This window comes from Diplotaxodon limnothrissa, linkage group LG4 (assembly GCF_057381915.1).
Source record: "Diplotaxodon limnothrissa isolate DT_005_m linkage group LG4, D_limnothrissa_male_GT1.1, whole genome shotgun sequence".
Taxonomy (NCBI): domain Eukaryota; kingdom Metazoa; phylum Chordata; class Actinopteri; order Cichliformes; family Cichlidae; genus Diplotaxodon; species Diplotaxodon limnothrissa.
The window spans coordinates 13,086,643-13,107,971 of record NC_140599.1 but is presented as its reverse complement, the minus strand read 5'-3'; the positions used below and the strand labels follow the sequence as shown (position 1 = coordinate 13,107,971).

General features: G+C 40.2%; 1 protein-coding gene across 1 annotated transcript in view; it reads left to right on the top strand.

Moving 5' to 3' along the window:
- LOC146633419 (protein kinase C beta type) overlaps positions 1-21,329 on the top strand; it is a 92,806-nt gene that overhangs the window by 11,855 nt on the left and 59,622 nt on the right. Inside the window, exon 3 of the mRNA XM_085352224.1 lies at positions 19,138-19,220. Coding sequence (XP_085208350.1) covers positions 19,138-19,220 — 83 coding nt within the window. The remainder of the gene's footprint in view (positions 1-19,137; positions 19,221-21,329) is intronic.

Below are 21,329 nucleotides of genomic sequence, written 5' to 3'. Positions count from 1 at the left end.
CACCACAAAACTCAAAGTCCTTGGCTCGTCTTTTTAAACGACTTACTCTCCCAACACTTGTCTCCTACATGATCACTGTCACGGCACCTTTGCATCGCTCATTGTTGCCTGACTGGAGTGTAGGTGATCTACGAATTGAACTCGATCTATTGCATTCAGGGCAAATTGGTGATGATGATGAGATGAGCTAAATGTCTAAAACATGAGTCATGGTGTGTAGGTGTGATAGCCCACCTGGATTACTAACTGCTGGGGAACAGAAGCTGCTGTGCTTCTATTGTGGGTTTGAAAGACTTTCTTTGAAAAGGGATGCAACTGCATGATGGTTTTGTTGCAAAACTGAGGAAAGTATGATATAATTTGGTTTTTGTTTTTGTTTTTTGACTCAGGACAGGAAAAAAGACTCAGGAAAAATAGAGAATGAGGTCCAAAATCCTGGACAAGCAAAGCAAAAGAGCATGCAAAGGACAGAGGAAAAAAAAGTAGTAGGCAATGGTCAAATGGGGGAAAAGAAGAAAGATAAACAAAATGTTGGAGCGCTTGACTGGGAAGGACCAAGACAGTGTGGCAAACAGGAAGAGCTACACATCAGGTAGAGGAGAGACTGGCAGGCTAATTGAAAGCAGGTGTCACAAAAAACTGTCAGGAAAACAAACAAAATGAGGAAGTGAAACTGACAGGGGTGCGAGACGAACTGGAATTAGAAAATTAAAACAAAAAATAAGGGATGAGTAATGTTCAGAGTCCATGCTGTTTGTCAGTTACACTTCATAATATTAAGAGTATTACTGCAAAAGCTATAGAAGGATAATATTAGGACATAGGGCTGCTCGATTATGGCAAAAATGATAATCACGATTATTTTCATTGAAATTGAGATCGCGATTATTTGACGATATTTATTTAACCCTTTAAGACCTACTATAGAACCAAGTCCGCCAGAGCTTATATTATTTTTTTACATGTTGTAGTGCCATTTGTGGGAGCATTTCAAGTTGCTATACAACTGTTATAGCCCATATTTTAATAATATGTATGCATTAAGTCCATAGTAACTACATTAATTGCAAAAAAGTGCAATAAACTACAAAAAAATTGAAAATTGTTTTTGTTTTTTAACATATATTTCTACTTGGAGAAATTTAAGAGGTTTATCCCTCAAAACTTTAAATACAAAAAAGTTTATTTTGAGTGTCTTCATAGTTTTATTTTGGAGATACAGCAATTTTTATATACTGCAGGAAAAACAAAAACAATCCTATGATGCAAATTTGCAAAGAAAACAGCAGGTGCATCAAAATAAACTATTTCCAGCAGTGCAATTCGAGTTCTAAGCATCCCAGAAACTATTCAGAAAAGTCAAACATGACCAGTATAGGCTTTTAAGGCCTACAAGTAAAAAAAACTACATTTTCCGCGAAAATGACATCACTTCCGGTTTCGGGCAGGAAATGGCGGACATGTGATAGTTAGCGGTGACGTCTGTTTCAATGTGCAAAGTGTTACGAACAGCTGATCGGATCGGCAAAGCGTGTTTCTGGAATATTATGTTTTTGTTCCTGCAAGCGCTTTTTATGCAATTTATGTGGAAGGAAACCATGACCGAGGACAAGCTGATGGCATAAGATGTAAGTTTCATATGCAAAACAAATTATTGCGCTAGCTTACACGTTCAGGTTCTACAGGGATTTAAAAATAGTTACACAAAACAGAGCGTGCTGCTCTGACCGGCTTTAAAGGGTTAACAATAACAATGTATTGAATAATGACTTTAAAAAATAATATAAAATAGTGTGCAACACCACTGAAGTTTTTTTTACCTCTCTTTTCAACCAACGGCAGTCACTCTCCTCTCCAAATAACTTCTGCTTAGCTTTCCGAGCTTCCCTCGGGTCCTCTTAATCAGCGGTCTCCAACCTTTTTTGCGCCACGGACCGGTTTATGCCCGACAATATTTTCACGGACCGGCCTTTAAGGTGTCGCGGATAAATGAGGGAGGGGCTAATAATCGGCTCAGTCATTTTTAATGATCGTTGAAAGCCCAGATCGTAATCGTGATTAAAATTCGATTAATTGAGCAGCCCTATTAGGACATATGAATATTTAAGCTTGTTTACTGTGTTTTGTATCTTTTTCAGCCAATTATTTGCACTCAAAATATCAGTTTAAAGTTTGGCGAGTGTGAAAACAACTGCAGAAAGAGAAAAAGGAGCAATCACATTAATTATTTATATCATTAGGATATGAATGAATGAAGGGAAGGAAGGGCAGTTTTATGATACAGTGACACCACAGTATCATGTGACACTGTATTTGTATAGCGCTTTTCTAGTCCCTAAGGACCCCAAAGCGCTTTACACAACCTGTCATCCACCCATTCACACACACATTCACACACTGGTGATGGCAAGCTACACTGTAGCCACAGCCACCCTGGGGCGCACTGACAGAGGCGAGGCTGCCGGACACTGGCGCCACTGGGCCCTCTGACCACCACCAACATATAGGCATATAGGGAAAGATTTGTGGCGATTCTTAATATGCTCTTACCCGGGACCTCTGCGCTCCTCTTTAAGGTCAAACAGGGTCAAACTTTGATAAAAGATCATGTCACATTTGACCTCTAATCCCACAGTGACATTTTTTCAAGTTCACAACAAAATGTGTTTTTCAAGTGTCAGAGAAAAAGAATGAGCTGCTTAGTTAGTTAGAAATATACTGTAGTATAATATTTGGTAGTAAGCTGAAGTTATTCATGTCTAGTTATTTATAAATCAGTACAGAATATCCATTACCTGCTCCTACATAGTGTTTATGCAATCAAAGTAAACATCTGTCTTGCTTATGTGATTTGTACTGCACTACTTAAAGTACATTTAAAAAGAACAAAGAAAACGAATTAAATATTCAAAATATAATCCTATTCCCGTAAAAGTAAATACTGAGAGAGAGTGAGCTGCCTCGGTGGAGTTTGTGCTCTCGGAGTGCTTCTTGTTATTTGTGATATTATTAGGAGTGGGAATGGCAGTGTTCTCATAGTATGTCGCAATACTGCATGCAGCATGGGAAAAATAGGACAATCATCCACACTATATCACATATAACTAAAGAAGAAAAGATAAACCTAAAAGGCAAATGCTAGGAACTATATTTATTCTTTGCACTGTTTCATTAGCATTTGTATTCTTCTTATTATTATTAAAACTACACTTATTTTCTTTATGTATTTCTTCTGTTTCTGTTTATTGTCTTTACACATATCTATTTTCCCTAATGGAAATGTTACAGTTTAATATTGTATATCGAGGTCTGCTTAAACATTTGTGCAAATGTGGCTCTCCTTCTGTTTGCATGGGCTTTTGTAGTGGATCAGCTTTTAGTAGTGGCTTTTTTTTTTACCACAAAGTGCATGTGCGGAGACCGTTTCGCTGGAAAAACCTCGTCAAAATATTCAGATAGTTTAAGTTTCACAATGTTACTGGAAGGTTTGTTTCACGGGAACGTTGTTAAGATTGTGGTACGTTATGGTTTTTAGTGACTCCATCGTGTGTTTATCCTATAAGCATGTCTGGCAGTGAAAAAAATCTGAACACATGCGTTCCCAGACTTGGCACAGGTTTCGCTCAGTCCATGTTTGGACTTTCTGTCTGTGGAGTGTTTATCTTCTTGATGTGAGTTTGTTTGCATGCAGATCTTCAGTGGCAAAATCTAAATCTAGGGTTGCACACAGTTGCTCCATTTTTTGTGTGTGTATGGGCTGATGGAGATCAGCTAAACTATGTCACTGTCGCTCCTCAGATGCTTTAACCCATTCATCTACGGATGGTAACCTAGCAACAGGGGCACAAGCCGACAGGAGAGCAGTTATCCCAGACCTCTTTTTATGCCTCTTCCTCTATCTTTCTTTTCGTTTCCTTATTTGACTTTGTCCTTTTGTGCCACTCTCCCCTCACATCTGTCACTTTGTCTCCCTCATCTGACACGTGTCCCTTTCTCCTCTCCCCCTCTCTCTGATTTAACTTCAGCAGTCTTCTTCTTTCACTCTCTCCCTATTAGCTTCCTCATTGTTCACCGACCACCTAAGTTTGTGACTTTATGGGCTGTCACTTAATGACAGAGCCTCTTTCTTTTAAATATCGTCCACCTACGCTAGTGTCAATTTAGCATTATCGTTTTATTTCATGTACTCTTTGCAGATGAATGTAAACAACCTCTGTATAACTATAATGGCAATTTTCTTGTCACGCCATCAAGGGACATTCAAATTTTAGTTTGACAGTGAGAGGGAGAAAGAGAAAGAAAGACAAAACAAGTGATATTCAAGTATGTGTCATTGAGTTTTTTGTTTGCGGTCTTGGCTATAATTATTGCTAAATTTCTTTGTTGTCAAAATATGTGTATGTTTTGTGTAGCTCCTGCTCTGTTGCCCTCCAAATTGCGCAGTTACACAAGCAAGCATACATACACACACACAAGCTCTTGTTTTCTTTGTGCTACATATTCTACCTGTTAGCTAAACGCTCACATAGCACAAATTCTACTTTTGCTGAATCCTACTTTTCTAGCTGTTGTTTTTGGGCTTTCTGAATATTAGCACTGACAACTACATCAAAACAACATTGTACTGTTGCTCTCTAACCTACCTTCATTTCATTTCATTTCATTTATTTATTCATTTTCAGGCACAACAAATACCTATATTGAACATAAAATACACAAAACAAAAAACAAAACTTGCCTGAAAAAGGAGTGGGACGAAGAAAACTTATTAAATCCCACCCCTATACTCACTCATCAACAAAAAAAAACAATAAACTTCCCGCAGCTACGCCCATCATTGCATACAGACCCATCAACAGCCCCGGGCAGATACAAGCATCTAAGCGGCAGCTCGCAACCAACAATTAGAGCCTTCATAACTGAATACAGAATATATAAATTATAAATTGCATTACCACAGGTAACAGGCAGTAATAACTACCTTTTAACTACCTTAAAAGTATAGTGTGTAAAATCTCACTATTACCACCACTGACTGCAGTCAACTTAATTTTGTTTTCGTAGCCTTCCCAATTTAATAATTCAGAGTTAGAGGCTGTCTGTCCGCTGTTAACTTCAGCTGATAACAAAACAGAACCAGAAAACTTTGCTCAGCTGGTGTCCACGTCTATTTTCTCTGGCTGTAACAGCAGCTGCTGTTAGCTGCTGTTAGCCTGTATTAGCTGCTGTTAGCCTCTGTTAGCTGCTGTTAGTGAAACCAGCTTTGAAGTGAATAACGCTGTTGGACTCTGACACTTAGTGAATAAACTCTCATATGATGTGAGAATGTAACCAAACAGTTTACTAGTGGGAAAGTGGTATTGTTAGGGCATTTAAGCCTAATGTTACATAGCATTAAATTAGCCTATAACCAGCTGTTGTTATTTCTTTAGCTGGGACTAAATATGCATGTTTTTTGTGTTAGAACCCAGACTTCAGTTCAGGAGGTGAGGCTTGAGGTGAAGAGGAATAGGATGACATTTTATCTGGATGCCAGCCATGTATCTTTCTTTCACATTTTCACTTCTTTGAAAAAGGTAACCTTTTTTGGGTGATAAAACATAGGTATAACATAACATTTTCCTTAATATCTTAAGTTGCTTTCACACCACGCGGACATATGTGGCTGGTCTTAATTTGGTCCTTATTTTTCAGTGATTGCCCGCCTGATCTTTGAAGCTAAAATGTAGCTTGATTGGTATCTCCCATTAGAGATGTGCGAGGAGGTTTTTTTCTTAACAGCAAAGTTTTGGCTTCAATAAATCTGGCCAAAAGCTGAGCCTTTCTTTACTGCACTCAGTTTTATCCCCCTCAGCCTGCTAGTGTTGCGCTGCTACTCTGCTGTACAGAAGCTGCATAATGCTGTGTAAATAAGCAGGTGGACATGACATTATCTGCCTGTATCAGCAACTATGATTTATGTCGTGAAGATCCAGGTTATCAAAATTAAGAAAATTTCCTGATTGCTAACTCTCTTATCTCGTCTCTCTTTTTGGCAGAGAGCAGTCGTATGTGAAAATACTGAGCAAGCAGCTACTCGTTCTTAGGTAGTGCTGAGCATCGCCAGAACATCCTCCAATAAATAATAACCTCAGAGGTTGTTTGAGCGAGCATTAGATATATTTTGTGGACTCAATTATGTAAGACAGCATCAGTTATTTCAACAAATTCTCCATAATGACAACAGTTTCATGGTCATGTGACAAGTGTGTATATCTATATATATATTTATTTATTATTATAACCATGACGATAGGTACTTTACACCTATATGGTTTCAATTGGAGAGCTTGCCTTTTTTTATTGAAAATACCAAACATCAGTGGTTGTGTCAGGGGTTATGTGTAGTTCTTTAAGCCCTTATCTATCAGGTCGTGTGTATTAATAAGTTAAGGAGAGTTATGTTGCAAATTACTAGTGGATGCAATCCACTCTGAGTTAAAACTGACACTGTGTGTGATCACGTGATCACGTACAGCGTACCATAAATATACAGCGAAAAGCTTTTACTGAGTGAATTGTAGCTTTGTAGCACTGTGGCATTATAATGTCAGTCAGATCAATCATATTGTAGCTCTAAGCTGGAGATGTAGTGGTAGAGTTCACAACAGGTCCACAATATTTCTGCCATATTTCCTCCACTTGTATACTACGAAGGGAGTTCGGCACAGCCAGGGTTTCTTTGCATTAGCTGGGTCGGCAAAAGCTAAAGCCTCAGTTGGAGATGACAGATATTACAATCATGTTTAGCAACTTTCTCTGATAAGGCAGGCTTTTTACAGGTCAAGTGACTCTTCTTCCACACAAAATGATCCCTGTAAGTGCAGCCGACTCCAAACAGATGTTATCAGATGATGGTACCGTCAACAGATGATGATGATAAAAATCTATAAAGAAGATAAAAACACTTAACAATAAAATGCAACAGTATTGCAAATAGGATGAGATCAGCACACAGAGCGGTAAAATAAACATTTTATTTCAAGTTAATTATTTTATTGCTGAGTGCTCTCTCTGTGCTGCTGTTTATTTTTATCATGCACTTTGGAGCTCTGAAACTTGAAACTGGATGCATTTACTGTAAAAATAAAAGGTTACTGTCCCACAGCCTGTTGAAGGGGATGTGGAAAGCGCTTTAGATTGTCAACAGGTGAAAGTGAAATGAATTTGACTGATTGATCAGGTTTCTTAGAGAGTTTTTTTGTGTTCTAGTTGTTGCAGTGTAAAACAGACTAAGCAGCAGATAACCATCGAGGATAACAAACTTCTAATTTTCCTTAATCCTGCCCCTCCATATGTTAATAATAAAAATAAACTGAAACTAAAGAAAAAACTAACTAAGCTGAATTAAAAACAAAAAGTCAAAATGGAATAAAAACACAAACTTCTTAGAAAATACAAACCTGTAGTAAATATGTTCCCATAAAGTTACCACGTTGATTTAGCCAGGACACAGAAAACTCTAGGACTTTAGTCTCACGCCGTAGCACAGCCCTCTGGACTGAGTTTAGCTCCGTATATCAACAACATGATTGGCTATCATCAGCTCATTTGTTGAAGTCACATTAACAAATCAAATTGCTGCCTGTATCGGTCTGAATTTTTGTGTTTCATTCTGTAATCAGTGCTGGCACATGTACTTGTATTTCATGTATTATTTGGTATTCAAAGCTGTTCATCGGCTCTCCACTCTCACCTCGATGTCCTCTCTCACCCACTCTTTCTCCCTCATCCTCTTCATATTATCTCTCTCTCTGTTAATGAGTAACCTCAGATCAGGTAAAACTGCATGCCTGCTCTAAATACAAGGATGTCTAATGTAAAGAACCCACACTGTATACACTCGAGCGTTCACTCTGCTTTTTCTTTCCTACCCGCAGTTATTTTCTTGCTGTCTGGCCGAAAACAGCAGGTACTGTTTGCGGGGGAGTTAAGAGAGAGAGGGAGAGAGAGAGTGGCAGTGAAGGGTGGAGTGAGTGAGAGATGAGGGCAGGAGAGTGAAGCATAGTGAAGAAAAGTTGATGTACAGTACAGGAGATTACAGGGTTACCGGTGTGTGTCTGTGTGTGTGTGTGTGTGTGTGTGTCGACTGGACATGCTCAGCAGATGCGGAGGTAGATGTACTTCTGCAGTGAGAGGACACGAAGAGCCCTCCATGTGCACACAAACAGGGAGCGAGAAGAGACAACAAGTGTTGGTGCAGAGATTAACAGTGCAAATGTCAGTGTTTTTTACTGTGCCGTGCAGCTATTCAGCACATCTTCTTGACAATATATTTTTAATCCAAACTTATGTTTCGTCGTTTAAGTAGATTGTTTTTACATACTCGATTTCTTTTAGGTTATTGGTACTAATATATGCATTGCACGCAGGCCTACTTACACCATCAGTGTTACACCCATTAGAAGAAACTGATACACATGGAAACGTATGCTTCCCCCATCTTAACAAGCTCTATCAAGGTGCACAAAAAGCAAGACACCTACGTAACGCCCACACAGCAGTGGCTCAGCTGCAGACTGCACAAACACTAGGAAGCTCTCAGATCTGAAAGTTTGCAGTTGCATGTATGTGATTAAAAAGCAAATATATTAACCGCGAGGTGGAGGCGAGCCAACTTGCTGAAAAATGTGATCGAGCGAGTAGGGGATGGAATTGGGTGACAGGATAAAGAGAAGGATGAATGAGCAGAGCCTGGGATAAAATGGGGAAAAGAAGGAGAGTGAAAGGCCAGAAATCAAGAGGAGGAGATGGAGTGAATGAAAGAAAGGGAATGCAGTGAATGAGCTAGAGACGGAGCAGATGAGAGACAGAGAGAGAGAGAGGATAAGGGTGGAGGTGTTAGCTGGACCACGTGAAATCACTCTGTGCCAAAACTTTTACAGCGCTGGCACAGAGCTGAAACTGAAATCGAGCGGCGCAAGAAGCCAGACAGACTGTAGTGTCTCCTGAAAAGGCAGTTTTATTGTTTTGTCACTCTGTTATCTTCCTATTTAATATTAGAATAGCTATTGAACGAGAAACAATACATTATTTTTAAAAAAGCGTCTTCCTATTATAGTTCTGCTGATATTTTATATAATTTATTATCTGCTATTCAAGGAGTAGTAAATGAAACGTAAGACAGCTGCATGTTCCTGCTTATGATGACTGCATGTTACCATCTACTGAAGTCACACAGTGTTAACGCTGCTTCTTTCTTCCCCTTTTTCAAAAGCTGTGGCCCGTTTGTGGCTTTAGGACTGATAGTGATTGCCTTGCAGTGGACTCCCCCTATAGTAAGCTGTCAAATCATTTATAGTTAACACGTGACTTGTTTTTATAGCAGATTTTTCCTGCTAGAGAAGAATCTCTCTAAATGCAGCCATAGTCACAGCAAACAGCCACATGCCACAAACACATATGGAGCATCCTAAGAGGAGTGAAATGAAAGGAGCAAGTGTTCAAGGACCACTTGAGCAGATGGACTCTGTTGAAGTTGCAAAAATAAAAAGAATAGATGTTAAATACGCCTGAAATCTAACAAATATAACCTTTTGATGATCTTTTAGGATTTGCCAGATTTCCTGGGAAGCGTTGCGTAAAAGCACTGGTGAAAGGGTCCTGTTGTGAAAGTCTAATTGATTGTTTTACTTTGTTTACACCCCTACTTGTCTTTATGAGCATGACCAACCCAAGGTCACATTTTCGCTTGCCAAGTGAAATCCTCTGTTTTTGTGTAACAAGATGAAAAATGATCGCTGGAGAGATGGAGGAGGAGGAGTATAGAGGAGAAGAAGAGCGGATGGATTGACGGAAGGGAGAGAGAGAAAGAGGAGGAGTGATATGGGTGTGCTGACTCACTCTGACCCTTCTCCCTGCTCCACCAGCGGCATCGTGGGTATTTATACATTGGCGTAGGCTGTTCACCTCCCCCTTATATAAGAAGTTACACACACAAACACGCACAGACATGAGGGGAGGTGCCCAAGGTGAATGGTGCTCCGTTTTGTTCACATCATTGACTTTCTTCTTCTTGCTTTCGATTCTTTATCACCTCGCTCTTCTTCTTCTTCTTGCCTTCCTCCTGTTGCACCAGCCTCCTCTTTGAGTTTTTCACCCCCACTCATGAGGAAGTTTCCTCTTCACTGAGACAGTAGGAAGAGCAAGAAACAGAAACGGCAACAGTAGTGCTCGCCTAGACCTTTCCCTACGCTGTTTAAACACTGTGCCAGGTCTGCTAGGCTGCAGTCAGGGAGAAGGTGTGATGCAGGTGTTTTGTAGCCAAATGAGTGAGCCAAGTCAGTCAGTATACATTCACTGGTACACCTGATAAACTGCTCCTTTACTCAACTATCTAATTAGGCAGTCACGTTGCAGCAACTCAGTACATTTAGGCATGCAGAAGAACAGCGATTTTTAGTGGCTGGCATGGCAGTTGGTGCCAGATCAGCTTTCCTGAGTATTTCATGAACTGCCAATCTACTGGGATTTTCCAGTTCAGCCATTTTACAGAGATTAGTCTGAAAAAGAGAAAATATCCAGTGAGCGGCAGTCCTTCGGGTGAGAACGCCTCATTGATGACAGAGGTCAGAAGAGAATGGAAAGAATACTTTGAGCTTGTATAAACACTCATTACAACTAAGGTGTGCAGAAGAGCATCTCTGTTGCAGCAGAAGACCATGTACTGTCATTATAGGCTCGTTATGTCACTTTTGCATAACGTGTATGCTGAAAGGACAGTTTTATATCCAAAGCTTGTATCATTTGCTATAATTATTTTAGAAATTACAACAAAAGCTGTAAGATCCAGCATCAATGGGCGCAATTATGGCTGCTCACTACATCACAGAAAACTAAGATAAACATGCTCATTGTCAAACCAGACGAATATATACAAATAATTATTCAAGATTCAAGACCTTCATTCTCAGAAAAGAGTAAGTTAATCTTGATCTCTTATATTCAGCATGTTAATTCAGCGATAAAGGTAGTATTACTTATAGTAAGTGTCTGCAATGCAGGAAACGCTGTAGGTGACAGCCTACTATGGCTATAGATTAATAAATAGAAGTAGCTACAGATTTCTGTGTGGTGTAGCATTGAACCTGGATACTGAATCTGAAAGCATCTAAATCTGGGACATCGCTGCATGTCACTGCGTCTCGCATGCACACCAAAACAAACGCACAGGCGCACGCACGTTGGCAGCTCATTAGAGGGAAAGGCTGTGTACGACATCGTGTTCTGCCAACATTTCATAAACAGAATATACCGGAGCAAGTTGGAGAGATGAAGAGAGGAGAGGGGAAGAAAAAATCAAAGTGGAAAAAAAAGAGGTATAAATGAGAAAATTGAAAAAAACAGTAAAGTGCTTCACTGCATTAGAGCTCAGTAAATGCTGTCTCTAATAAGTGTTCCTAATGAAAACATTAATTGCGACTTGTTTCGCTTCAGTATGAGAGCAAATGATTTATTATCTGCGCTCAGAAAGTTTTTAGATTTCTGAGTAATCTTTCACAAAATGTTCTTCATGTAAGATGATGCAGTCTTACTGTAATGCAGTGTCTCTCTGTTTGATTCCTCTTTTGCACCGTATTGATGCACAGAGAGCCTGATGGGAAGATGATATTGACTGACAATAAGCTTTTATATAATCATGTCACGTGACTGTTGGGGAGGGATTAGGGCAGCGTGGCACACGTCAAAGAGCTGTAGTTGCACAAAGATATTTCAAGAGGTGTGTTTTGTATGTTTCTGTGTCTGCGTGTGAGCGGCCTAACCCAGCGGTTGCTGGGATGAACGCTTTCATTTCCTTTGCGATTCATGAAACTTTTAGCATTTTACTTCCAGTGGTTATATAAAGAACGGAACATCCATTAAAAGCAATTAGGGAATCGAATCAACGCTAATGACTGAATTCATCATAGATTCATCTGGTGGTTATTTTTTCTTCGATTAACCAGTTGTTTGCAAGCAACATTAAAAATGACCCAGAGCTCAAAATCTTACTTTATGCTTTTTGCTCTAAGAGAAACATTTATGTCCTACAAACTTATGCTATTATAAATGTATTTCTGTTGTGAAGTGAGAAGCTTTTTTTCTTGTTAAAGTAGTTACTGATGGGGAAAAGGAACGCATGCTGCGGACAGCTGACTGTGCATGTAATGACCCGCCCTCTCCTGGGAAAAAGGCCCATGAAAACCTTTGCATTGTGGACAACATGTTTGCACTTGCATAGCAGTGGATGCTTTAAATCATTTACCATTTTAGCTGATTTTATCCACCAGTTTCTCACTCATAAGAAGAAAAAAAGAGGTGCTATCTGCAACCAGCAACTTAATGCCCTGCCAAGCTCTGCAGGTGCTTTCCATTGCTTTAATATAAACTGAAGTGTAACAAATTAATGAGAGTTACTGAGATGGAGAAAAAACGAGAGAGATACATGGGAGAAACCTGTAACTGTGCCTGTTTGTAGTATGTGTTTCTGTGTTCTTGATGAATGTCATGAATATTTAATTTGTATGATAAATAATGAAGGCACGGCACGGTGCCAACTACACACGTGTGGGTGCACAGAGGGCACCGAGGGGGCAGAGATGTGTGGAGCAGGAGGACAGATAAAAGCACGGTTTGTGAGGGAGGTAGACAGGGAACAACCCTCAGTTTAATCCATGCAGGATTGCACAGTAGCGGCAGCTGTTGAATGCTGAGAAAATAATAAATCTTTTATTTTGGTTTCATTAGCAAAAACCACAACATCTACTGAGATTGTTTATGAAATATTTAGTGTGTTAGGGACTTGCAAAATGGAGGAAAGGAGCAGGATGGTGGTTCTGCTGGTTGGAAATCCTCCGGAAATATGTACCATCACTTCTGGGCTTGGCATCCCCTGAGAAATGAGAGAAAGAGAGAAAAGGTGGGGGGAGGGGAAATAGGAACAAACAGGTCAACAGGGCAGGAATACTTTTATATGAGCAGCTGAACCTCGGTTCCAGCTGTCAGCTTCCAAAAAGTTGGCCCCAGCCCACAAGTTGGCTGGATTTGGTTTGTTACCAACTGTTATTACCCACAGCTCAAGATTACAGGTGAGGATTGGGATATAGATCGACTAGTAAATTGAAAACTTTGCTTTGCTTAGCTCTCTCTTTACTGCAATGGACCGATACAGCCTCCTCACTGCAGCCACTGCCCCAATTTCCACTGTCAATCGCTTGTTCTCCTCTCCCCTCACTTGTGAACAAGATCCCGAGATGCCTAAATTGCTCCACTTGGGGTAGCAAGTGTACCCTTTTCAGGCTAAGGATCATGGGCTTAGATCTGGGTGTGCTGATCGTGAGGAGCTGGAGGCCACCCCCCTGATGAAGCTAACATCATCTGCAAAAAGCAGAGATAAAATACTGAGGCACCTAAAGTGAAAGCTTTCCACCACCTGGGTACACCTAGAAATTCTGTCCATGAAAATTCTGAGCAGAACTGGTGACAAAGGGCAACTCTGGCGGAGTCCAACACCCACTGGAAATCTGTTCGACTTAGTGCTTGCAGTGTGGTTCAAGCTCCTACAGTGGTTTTACAGGGACCAAATGGCTTGAAGCTTTCACTAAAGGGTGGCTGGCCTCTCACTGTCCCTTAGAGACAAGGTGAGGAGTTCAGTCATGTCAAAGGGGCTCAATGTAGCTCCTCCACATCAAAAGAAGCCAGCTGAAGTGGTTCAGCCACCTGACAGGTTTCCTCTGGGCGCTTACCGAGTCAGATATTCTGGGTATGTCCCACTGGAAGGAGACACCGGTGCTGACCCAGGACACTCTGGCGAGATTACATCTCTCAGCTGTCTGGGAATGCCTCGGTGTTCCCCTAGTTACACTGGAGGAGGTGGCTGGGAAGAGGGAGGTCTCGGTTTTTCTGCTTAGGCTGCTGTCCCCGCAACCCAGCCCTAGATAAGCAGGCAAAAATGCACGGATGATTTAAAAGCCAAAATATATAAAATTATAACGTTTCATTTAGTGTGACCTGAAATAAGTAACTGAATCCATATACTCATCAGGAAAATGTTTAATGAGTTCAAGCTAAATCCATCTTTGTTACTGTCTATGGTTCCCTTTTCTTTTTAAATCAGCTTTTCAACCAATTATCACTTGACCTATGCATTGTGGTACAGCAGTTGGGTAACCCTCAGTTGGCTGATTGGAGGACTCCTTTCAAGATGGCCTCCTTCTCTTAATCCAGCAAATGGGATCTGGGTTTGTGAGATTAGGTGATGCCCTTTGTCTTGCATGTGTAGCCTGTCAGTGTTTCGGGTCAGCTAAGTGGATGTGTAAATAATTGAGCAACTAATGACTAATTAACAGATTTATTGAGAAAAGGAGGGGCACATTTTAGCTCTGACAGTATTTTTTGGTGTTTGGTTTTGGCCCAAAGGTCATATGCTTGAATGGCATACAGCACTATTTTATTGGCAGATCTGCGTGTATGTGTGTATGTGTGTGCATGCATTAGTGTGTTTTCATTAGGGATTTGGCAGTAGCAATACTCGAAAAGAGCAGTTGCCTTGAAGCAATATGTGCGCACAGCTCACACCATTTCTCTCTGTACTCACATCCTTCCACCCTCACACCCTGCGTATTCAATCTGCGATATCACTGGAATGAGTGGGTGGTCTTTGTGTGTGAGTGTGTGTGGTACAGTATCATTGCAGTGCGTAGGTGGTGTAACCAAAGAGAGGATGTTGCGTGGGAGTGAAGTACCATTGAGGTGGGCATGATTTATGTGTGTGTTGGAGAAAGTTCCTTTGTGTTAATTATAACCCCTCTGATCACCACCGGTTTGCCAGTAGGTACGGATTAAATAGAATATGACACAAAGATAACTGATCCCCAAATATGTAAGTGAGATCATGGTGATAAATGCACACTGAAAATATCAGAAACATTTTTGGAAAAAGTGAAAGATCAATTTGTTAAACGTTGTGATCTATCAATCACTCAGACTGTGCATTACACAATAGTGCAGGGAAAACTGTGCGCTTGTGTTCAAAGCCATGCTTTTTCATGCTTGTGTGACTTTGCTTAAATAACATGAAGTGGTAAGCATAATTTAGTTCTGTTTCTAAACAGGAAGCAGTCATTGTGGCTTTAATGATTTGAAAGTGTTCTCAAAAGTATTAAGGATGAATTTAAAAACCAACTAATCAATCAACACTTTAAAAATCTTTCACTAATATGGTATTTTTCATGTTCCAGTAAATATGTAGGAGATTAAATAAGCACCGCAGCTGAGCATTTCCGTCTTGCTTAACATACGTTACAAACCCGAGGGCTCGACCCCATCAGCCAGGGAATGGGGCTAACATTGATCAAACACCAGCAACACGTTATTAAGCTATCAAGTCAAAGTTGTCGACGTGGACTCTTTTCATATCAGCTCAGCAGGAAAATGTCCTCTTATCTCTGTTTCAAGATGTGTGTGTCTGTGAGTGTGTGTGTGTCACTGTAAACCAGACAAACACTGCACAGTGGAGGAGACAATTAAAATAAAGATGATGTTACACAATCTGACAGCAACGTATGTTATTGCAAGTGTGCCGCGTGTCCCGGCAAGTGTTCGTTTAAGTGCTTCGCTTCTGATGACAGTTTTAATTTACACAGCTAGCAACTAGCTGTTTTCCAGTGTGCTCAAGGCAAGTGTTTGTTCATGTGTTCTGGGATTTTTTTCTTCTTTCCTTTAACCAAAACAGCACAGCACTAGATTTATGTTCCAGGTCCTCCTGAGTTAAACATTTAGCACAGATCTTTTTCTATTTTGCAAGATAACTTAGGAAGAACAGGAAGAATGGAGCCTGCGTGCAAGTGGCTGAGCGGGAGGCACAAGGGCAGATTTGCATATTCATATTATGCATGCTAAATGAGGCAAACAAAAGCCCCACAAACTATGGATATGAAATACATAATTTTATCTTTTTTTAAATTTGATGAGCATGTTTTTTTAAAATCACTCTAGCAAAGCAAACCTTCAGTAGAGTGGTGGCTGTTTTTTTTTAAGTAGTATTTTTGGTTTGAAAACAGCTTTGTTTCACAAAACACTGCACACTAACTCATTAATCAATATGTTATTTTAGTGTGCTGTAATAGAGTTTCAGTAGTTGTTTTATCATAACGTGTATTTGGGCGCCTCTGGATCTTCTATCTGACATACACGCCATGTAAATATACTCTGGGGCACAGTCATAAGGACTGTGTATGTGAGATATATTTAGCTTCCTCTGTTAGTCTTGCCTGTCAGTGGAGCTGACATTGATCAGGGGGGAAATGACAGACTCACTGTGCGTCAAAGCTTTCACATGTTTCTGCACCGCTGATTGTTACCAACACAGAAAGTGTTACGCTTTTCATCACATTTGGATTCTTATTGTATAGGCTTTCCTTTGGTCTTTTTAAATGTGTGTTGATGTGTATGCCTGTTATTTAAAAAACAAAAAAACAGCAACTCTTCAACCCTGTAAAATGGCACATTTAGATTTGAGATATTTTAATTTGTTGACACAGTAGACTTTAGAAACATAGCAAATTATGTTGATACAAAGTCATTTTTGTACATACTGTACCATAAAGCAGAGGTTACATTTAACAGTACATCCAAGACATTTAGAAGGTGCTCTTATCCAGAGTGGCTGACAGTGATTCAACGGTGCTGGAGTGACAATAAAGAGAGTGTGGGTGTGAATCCCACTGTACGTTTATCACTGCTAAAGCTTTTCTTATGTTAAATAAGTGCTGCTTCTAACAGCCCAGGGACAGCAAAACAGCTCAGCTTCTATCAAACCTACTGCTAAAAATATCGGTGCTTTTGGTTGAATAAAAATTAAGTCAGTGAGTCAGTAAATGCAGATAATACTCCTGTGCCTGGGATCATGTTTTGATCTTGATAAAGATGGTTAGTGTACTTGTTCACCCAGTGCAGTTATATAATCTGTGTTAGCCATCGTCAGCTATGAGTATATTTATTATGTGAATATGCAAAAGTCTCGAGCCACCTGTCATTTCTTTAAATTTTGCCTCCAAGGAACCAGATTTTCTTATCATTTCTTTAAAAAGTGGTCTTGAGCAAAAGTTCTCCAGGCTTTCTGAAGATCCTTTAAAGGTTTTTCTTTGGTCATTGGCTGCTTTTTCACTCGTTTTCAGTCCAGTCCTTGTACAGGTTATTAGCAGAGGAATGTTTTTGTGTTAAGCCACTTAATGCTTAGATGTGAATCATTCAAATATCACCTAACCAGGGTCGTCAGTCTGCACATAACAGACAACTTAGCAAAGAAACAATTTTAAATTGCATCCCTGGTACTTTGGTGTTAGCAGTCTGTTGCAAAAACACATAAATTGTTCCCATTTCCTTACTCAAATTTATGAGTGTTAGGGTTAGAGGTGGTAGGGCTAAAAAAGCTCTCAGCAGATGAAAAGAATCTGAAAGTCATGTGCTTAACAAATAGGAAAAAATCCAGTAAAAACCGGACACAAGACCTGAAAGATGAATCTGGCCTATCAGTTGGTCCATCTACTGTTCAGCGAAGCCTAATTCTGAAGAAAGGGAAACAGGGGGAAAGGCGTACGACAAAAGACACAAGTAATGGACTGAAATTCAGTGGTAACAGGTCTTATGGAGAGTAGAGCAGGACGATATGAAAAATATTTATCACGATATACATTTGAAAATTTGCGATAACGATATAACTGATGATATAATTGACACCAGACAAAATGCTTTACAACTCCACAACTTTATTAGTGCAAAAAAACATCAATGTATTTTCACTTAAACAAGCAGCTGTTTTTTATGTGTATTAAAGTTATATAAAAATGTAACAGTGCAAATTGACAGTTTAACCAAAAGGCATTTCCAGTGGAAACTGGCCGACATATCCTCAGCATAACCATGTATAATATCCACAAAACTTAAAAACTTAAAACGTATCACTCCGCGAGGCGCCTGCCTAATATAGCTGTAATGCTCCAACAATCCATCAAGCGGTGCGGGTTCGTAGCTTAGCAAAGTCATACTGAAACATTTGACAGATTTTCAAGCGCCGTGTACATAAAACCGTTTCGAGGTCAGTAAACACAACCAGAATTCATACATAAGGCACACGGGATTATAAGGGGCACTGTCGATTTTCAGAAAAATCAAAGGATTGAGTTTAAGTGTGCCGTATTTTCCAAACAACGCGGTAATAACGACGGCCCGCTAGCATGCTCTACCAAAAATAGTGCTTTGTTGTGTATGTGACGGACGAAAGCTAAACCAGTTCCACACCACTGAAGTTGCAGCATTTTTACAAACCAATTCTGGTTTCATTCAACGATCCGCTTTCGCTCTTCTCATGTGCGCATGTAAACATAGGCGCTGCACATGCGCGTTTTACCCATATTCTATCGCGATATTTCATTTTTCTATCGTTGCCCAAAATCACGCCGGTATTACCGTGAACGGTATGATATGGCCCAGCCCTAACAGTCAGTGTGTGCAGGCCTGTGTAAAACACAGTGGAGGCTCTGTGATGGATTGTGGCTGCATTTCTGCTTCAGAATTTAACCCACCATGCAGTAACATCTGTAAAACATCAGATTGCTTCATTTTTCAGCGTGACAATGATCCCAAACACACTTTTAATGCAGTAAAAGCAAACCTAGATCAGTCGTGGATTGGCCTCCCCTGACCGTGGACCTCAACATTATTGAAGCAGTGTGGGTTCATCTTAATATAAAACGGAACAAAAGGCAATTCAATTCAATTCAATTTTATTTATATAGCGCCAAATCACAACAAAAGTCGCCTCAAGGCAGAGACATCTAAAGAAGAGCTTTAAATGTTGGAGGTTTTTCCAAATGTGAGCTGATTTAAGCCCATTCACAGGTGCCAGACTAAGATTTTGGCTGAACAGCCTTCAAGTTAGCTTGAAACTAATGTTGACATCAGACTGTGTTTTTAAAAACAGCAAATACAAGTCAGCATGTGTTTACTGGTCAAAGCTAAAGAAAAAATGTCAGATTTTTAGACATTTTTAGATCGCAGGATCTCTTTGCTGTGTACAGAATACTGATGCTTTCTCTTCCTCTTTTTCTCTCTTCACAGTGTGTTGTTTCGTGGTTCACAAACGTTGCCATGAGTTCGTCACTTTCTCCTGCCCAGGTGCTGATAAAGGGCCCGCGTCAGACGTGAGTACAAATAAACGAATCATTTTAAACTGTGTGAGAGCAAGAGCATGCACAAGTAAGTGAAAGACACGTGGAAAGCGAGAGACACAGAGAGCACGTCGACATTTCCATTCATGAGCCCCCGTCACCTGTCGGCGCCGGTGTTACGCTTGAGCAGCCTCCATCTTTTTCTCGCTTCTCACTCTCCTTTTCCTGTCTTGACAGTTCAACCGTAACCTCCAGGAGTTTCTCTAGTAATTACATTTAAGTAAGTACAGAAGAAGTGATACCATAAAAGCCAGAAAAGACATGTAACACCTGGAGCTGCCAAATATAACCGCTGTATTACAGTAATTGCTCTTCATCACGCTACACGAAGAAAATGACGGCCTTATATTTAACCACATGGACCCAAAGTAGCTCCTATTGTTCTCTAACTGCTGCCTATGTTCACCTATGCTTCTTTTCTTCCTCTTAGAGGTTTTATATTATAAAAAACTGAAGCTCAGAGGTTCCCTTGATCTCTTTTTAGTATCTTTGAAGTTTGAAAACACCCCTCCTTGCTTGTTGAGTGTTTCTGTGGTGTTATCTGTACGAGCCACAGGTTGCAGTTCGCATTCTTTGACATGAATTCAAAGAGTATTGTCGGAGGTTAAAAGCTGTGCCACTCTCGTATTATTATTAATTCTCTTTAAACGTTCTCTTCACCTTCTTATCCGCTCTAACAACATGAAGTGCCGTTAAGTGGTATGCTGCTCTGTCAAGGAGCTGACGAGTTGACTTTTCTCTGATTCATATTCTTAAAATGCAAATCTAGTCTCCAACCGATCCTCCCGAAGGAACAAGACGTTTGCCTTCTTTTTCTCTGTCTCTCATAAGAGCGCTCTTAGGGTGCCGTTTTTATCCTCACCGAAGCCCCTCCCTACGTTCCTCAGCCACGTCTTTACCTGCCTCTGGAGTGCCCTTTCAGCCTGACGAGCGCACTTAGCGTGCCGCCTTCAGAGGAAACGCTGTTTGGCTTCCTGTAGCGTGTTCTGTATAACTGATAATTCTCCGCAATGAATAAGAGGTTAATCTTTTTATCATTTACCCATCCTGCCTCTCCTTCTCACAGCAGTGCCACAAATAGTTGATGTTTTTATAGCTTCCTTAACAGGCTGCACCTTAAATGCCAAGCTGGACGCCAAAATTTGTAAAACTTTGCCCATGTTTTGTGTCGACCGACACTGATACAATTCTTTCTTTTGACCTTAAAAATCCATTCAGATTTCCTGTAAACTGCCAGTTTAGGCAGACGACTGAACTTTTTATTCTTTAGGAATCTTTCATTTGTCTTATATTCATGCAGCTGCTGCATTGTGGACATCATAGCCTTTTTATTTTACTGTTATCCTGCTGATAAACTAATGTCTCTTTTTATGATAATAACTTGATTTTGTGTACATGTTTTTCAAACTACTTCCCCTCCTCTCGGTCTTCTCTTTCCTCTTGAGTTTTCAAAAGCCATTTTCTTCATTAGCAACTTCAAATGTCATTCCATATCTCTATAATCTCCTCTCTATTTTCTCTAGATGTCCCCTTAGCTTTACTGGCACTTATCTATATATTTCTATATTTGGTGCACATGCAACTCTCCCATGTCTTTATCTGTCTCCCATTGTTTCCCATACCACCATACCAAACTCTGTCCTCTATTTAAATGCCACTCCACCCAGGGGGCCACTGCTCTTAATTACGGGGCCTCGCCTTCCCCACTATGTCATCTCTTTAATGAGTTCATGGCCTTACGACCTTGGTTGCAGCACAGTGGGAATGCAGGGTAGATCTTCTCCTAACTAGCTGCTCATTTAAATATAGAAGACAGGAAGGCAAGAAGCCTGACGATTACAAGAAAGGAGGGTGATGAGGCCTCTTACGGCACTCACTCACAGACCTGTTTTTCTTGAAATTGGCATTTTGTAGCATACTTATTTGAGGCTAACAGAAGTGCCCAGATTTTTTTTTTTTTACATTAGCATTATCAAATTCCTAAATTAACATTTTAATAACCATGTCAGATGTGACACAGTGTCTTCACCTGTACACACACACACAGATACTGCCTTTGTGAGCTGACACGGAGAGGAGAGC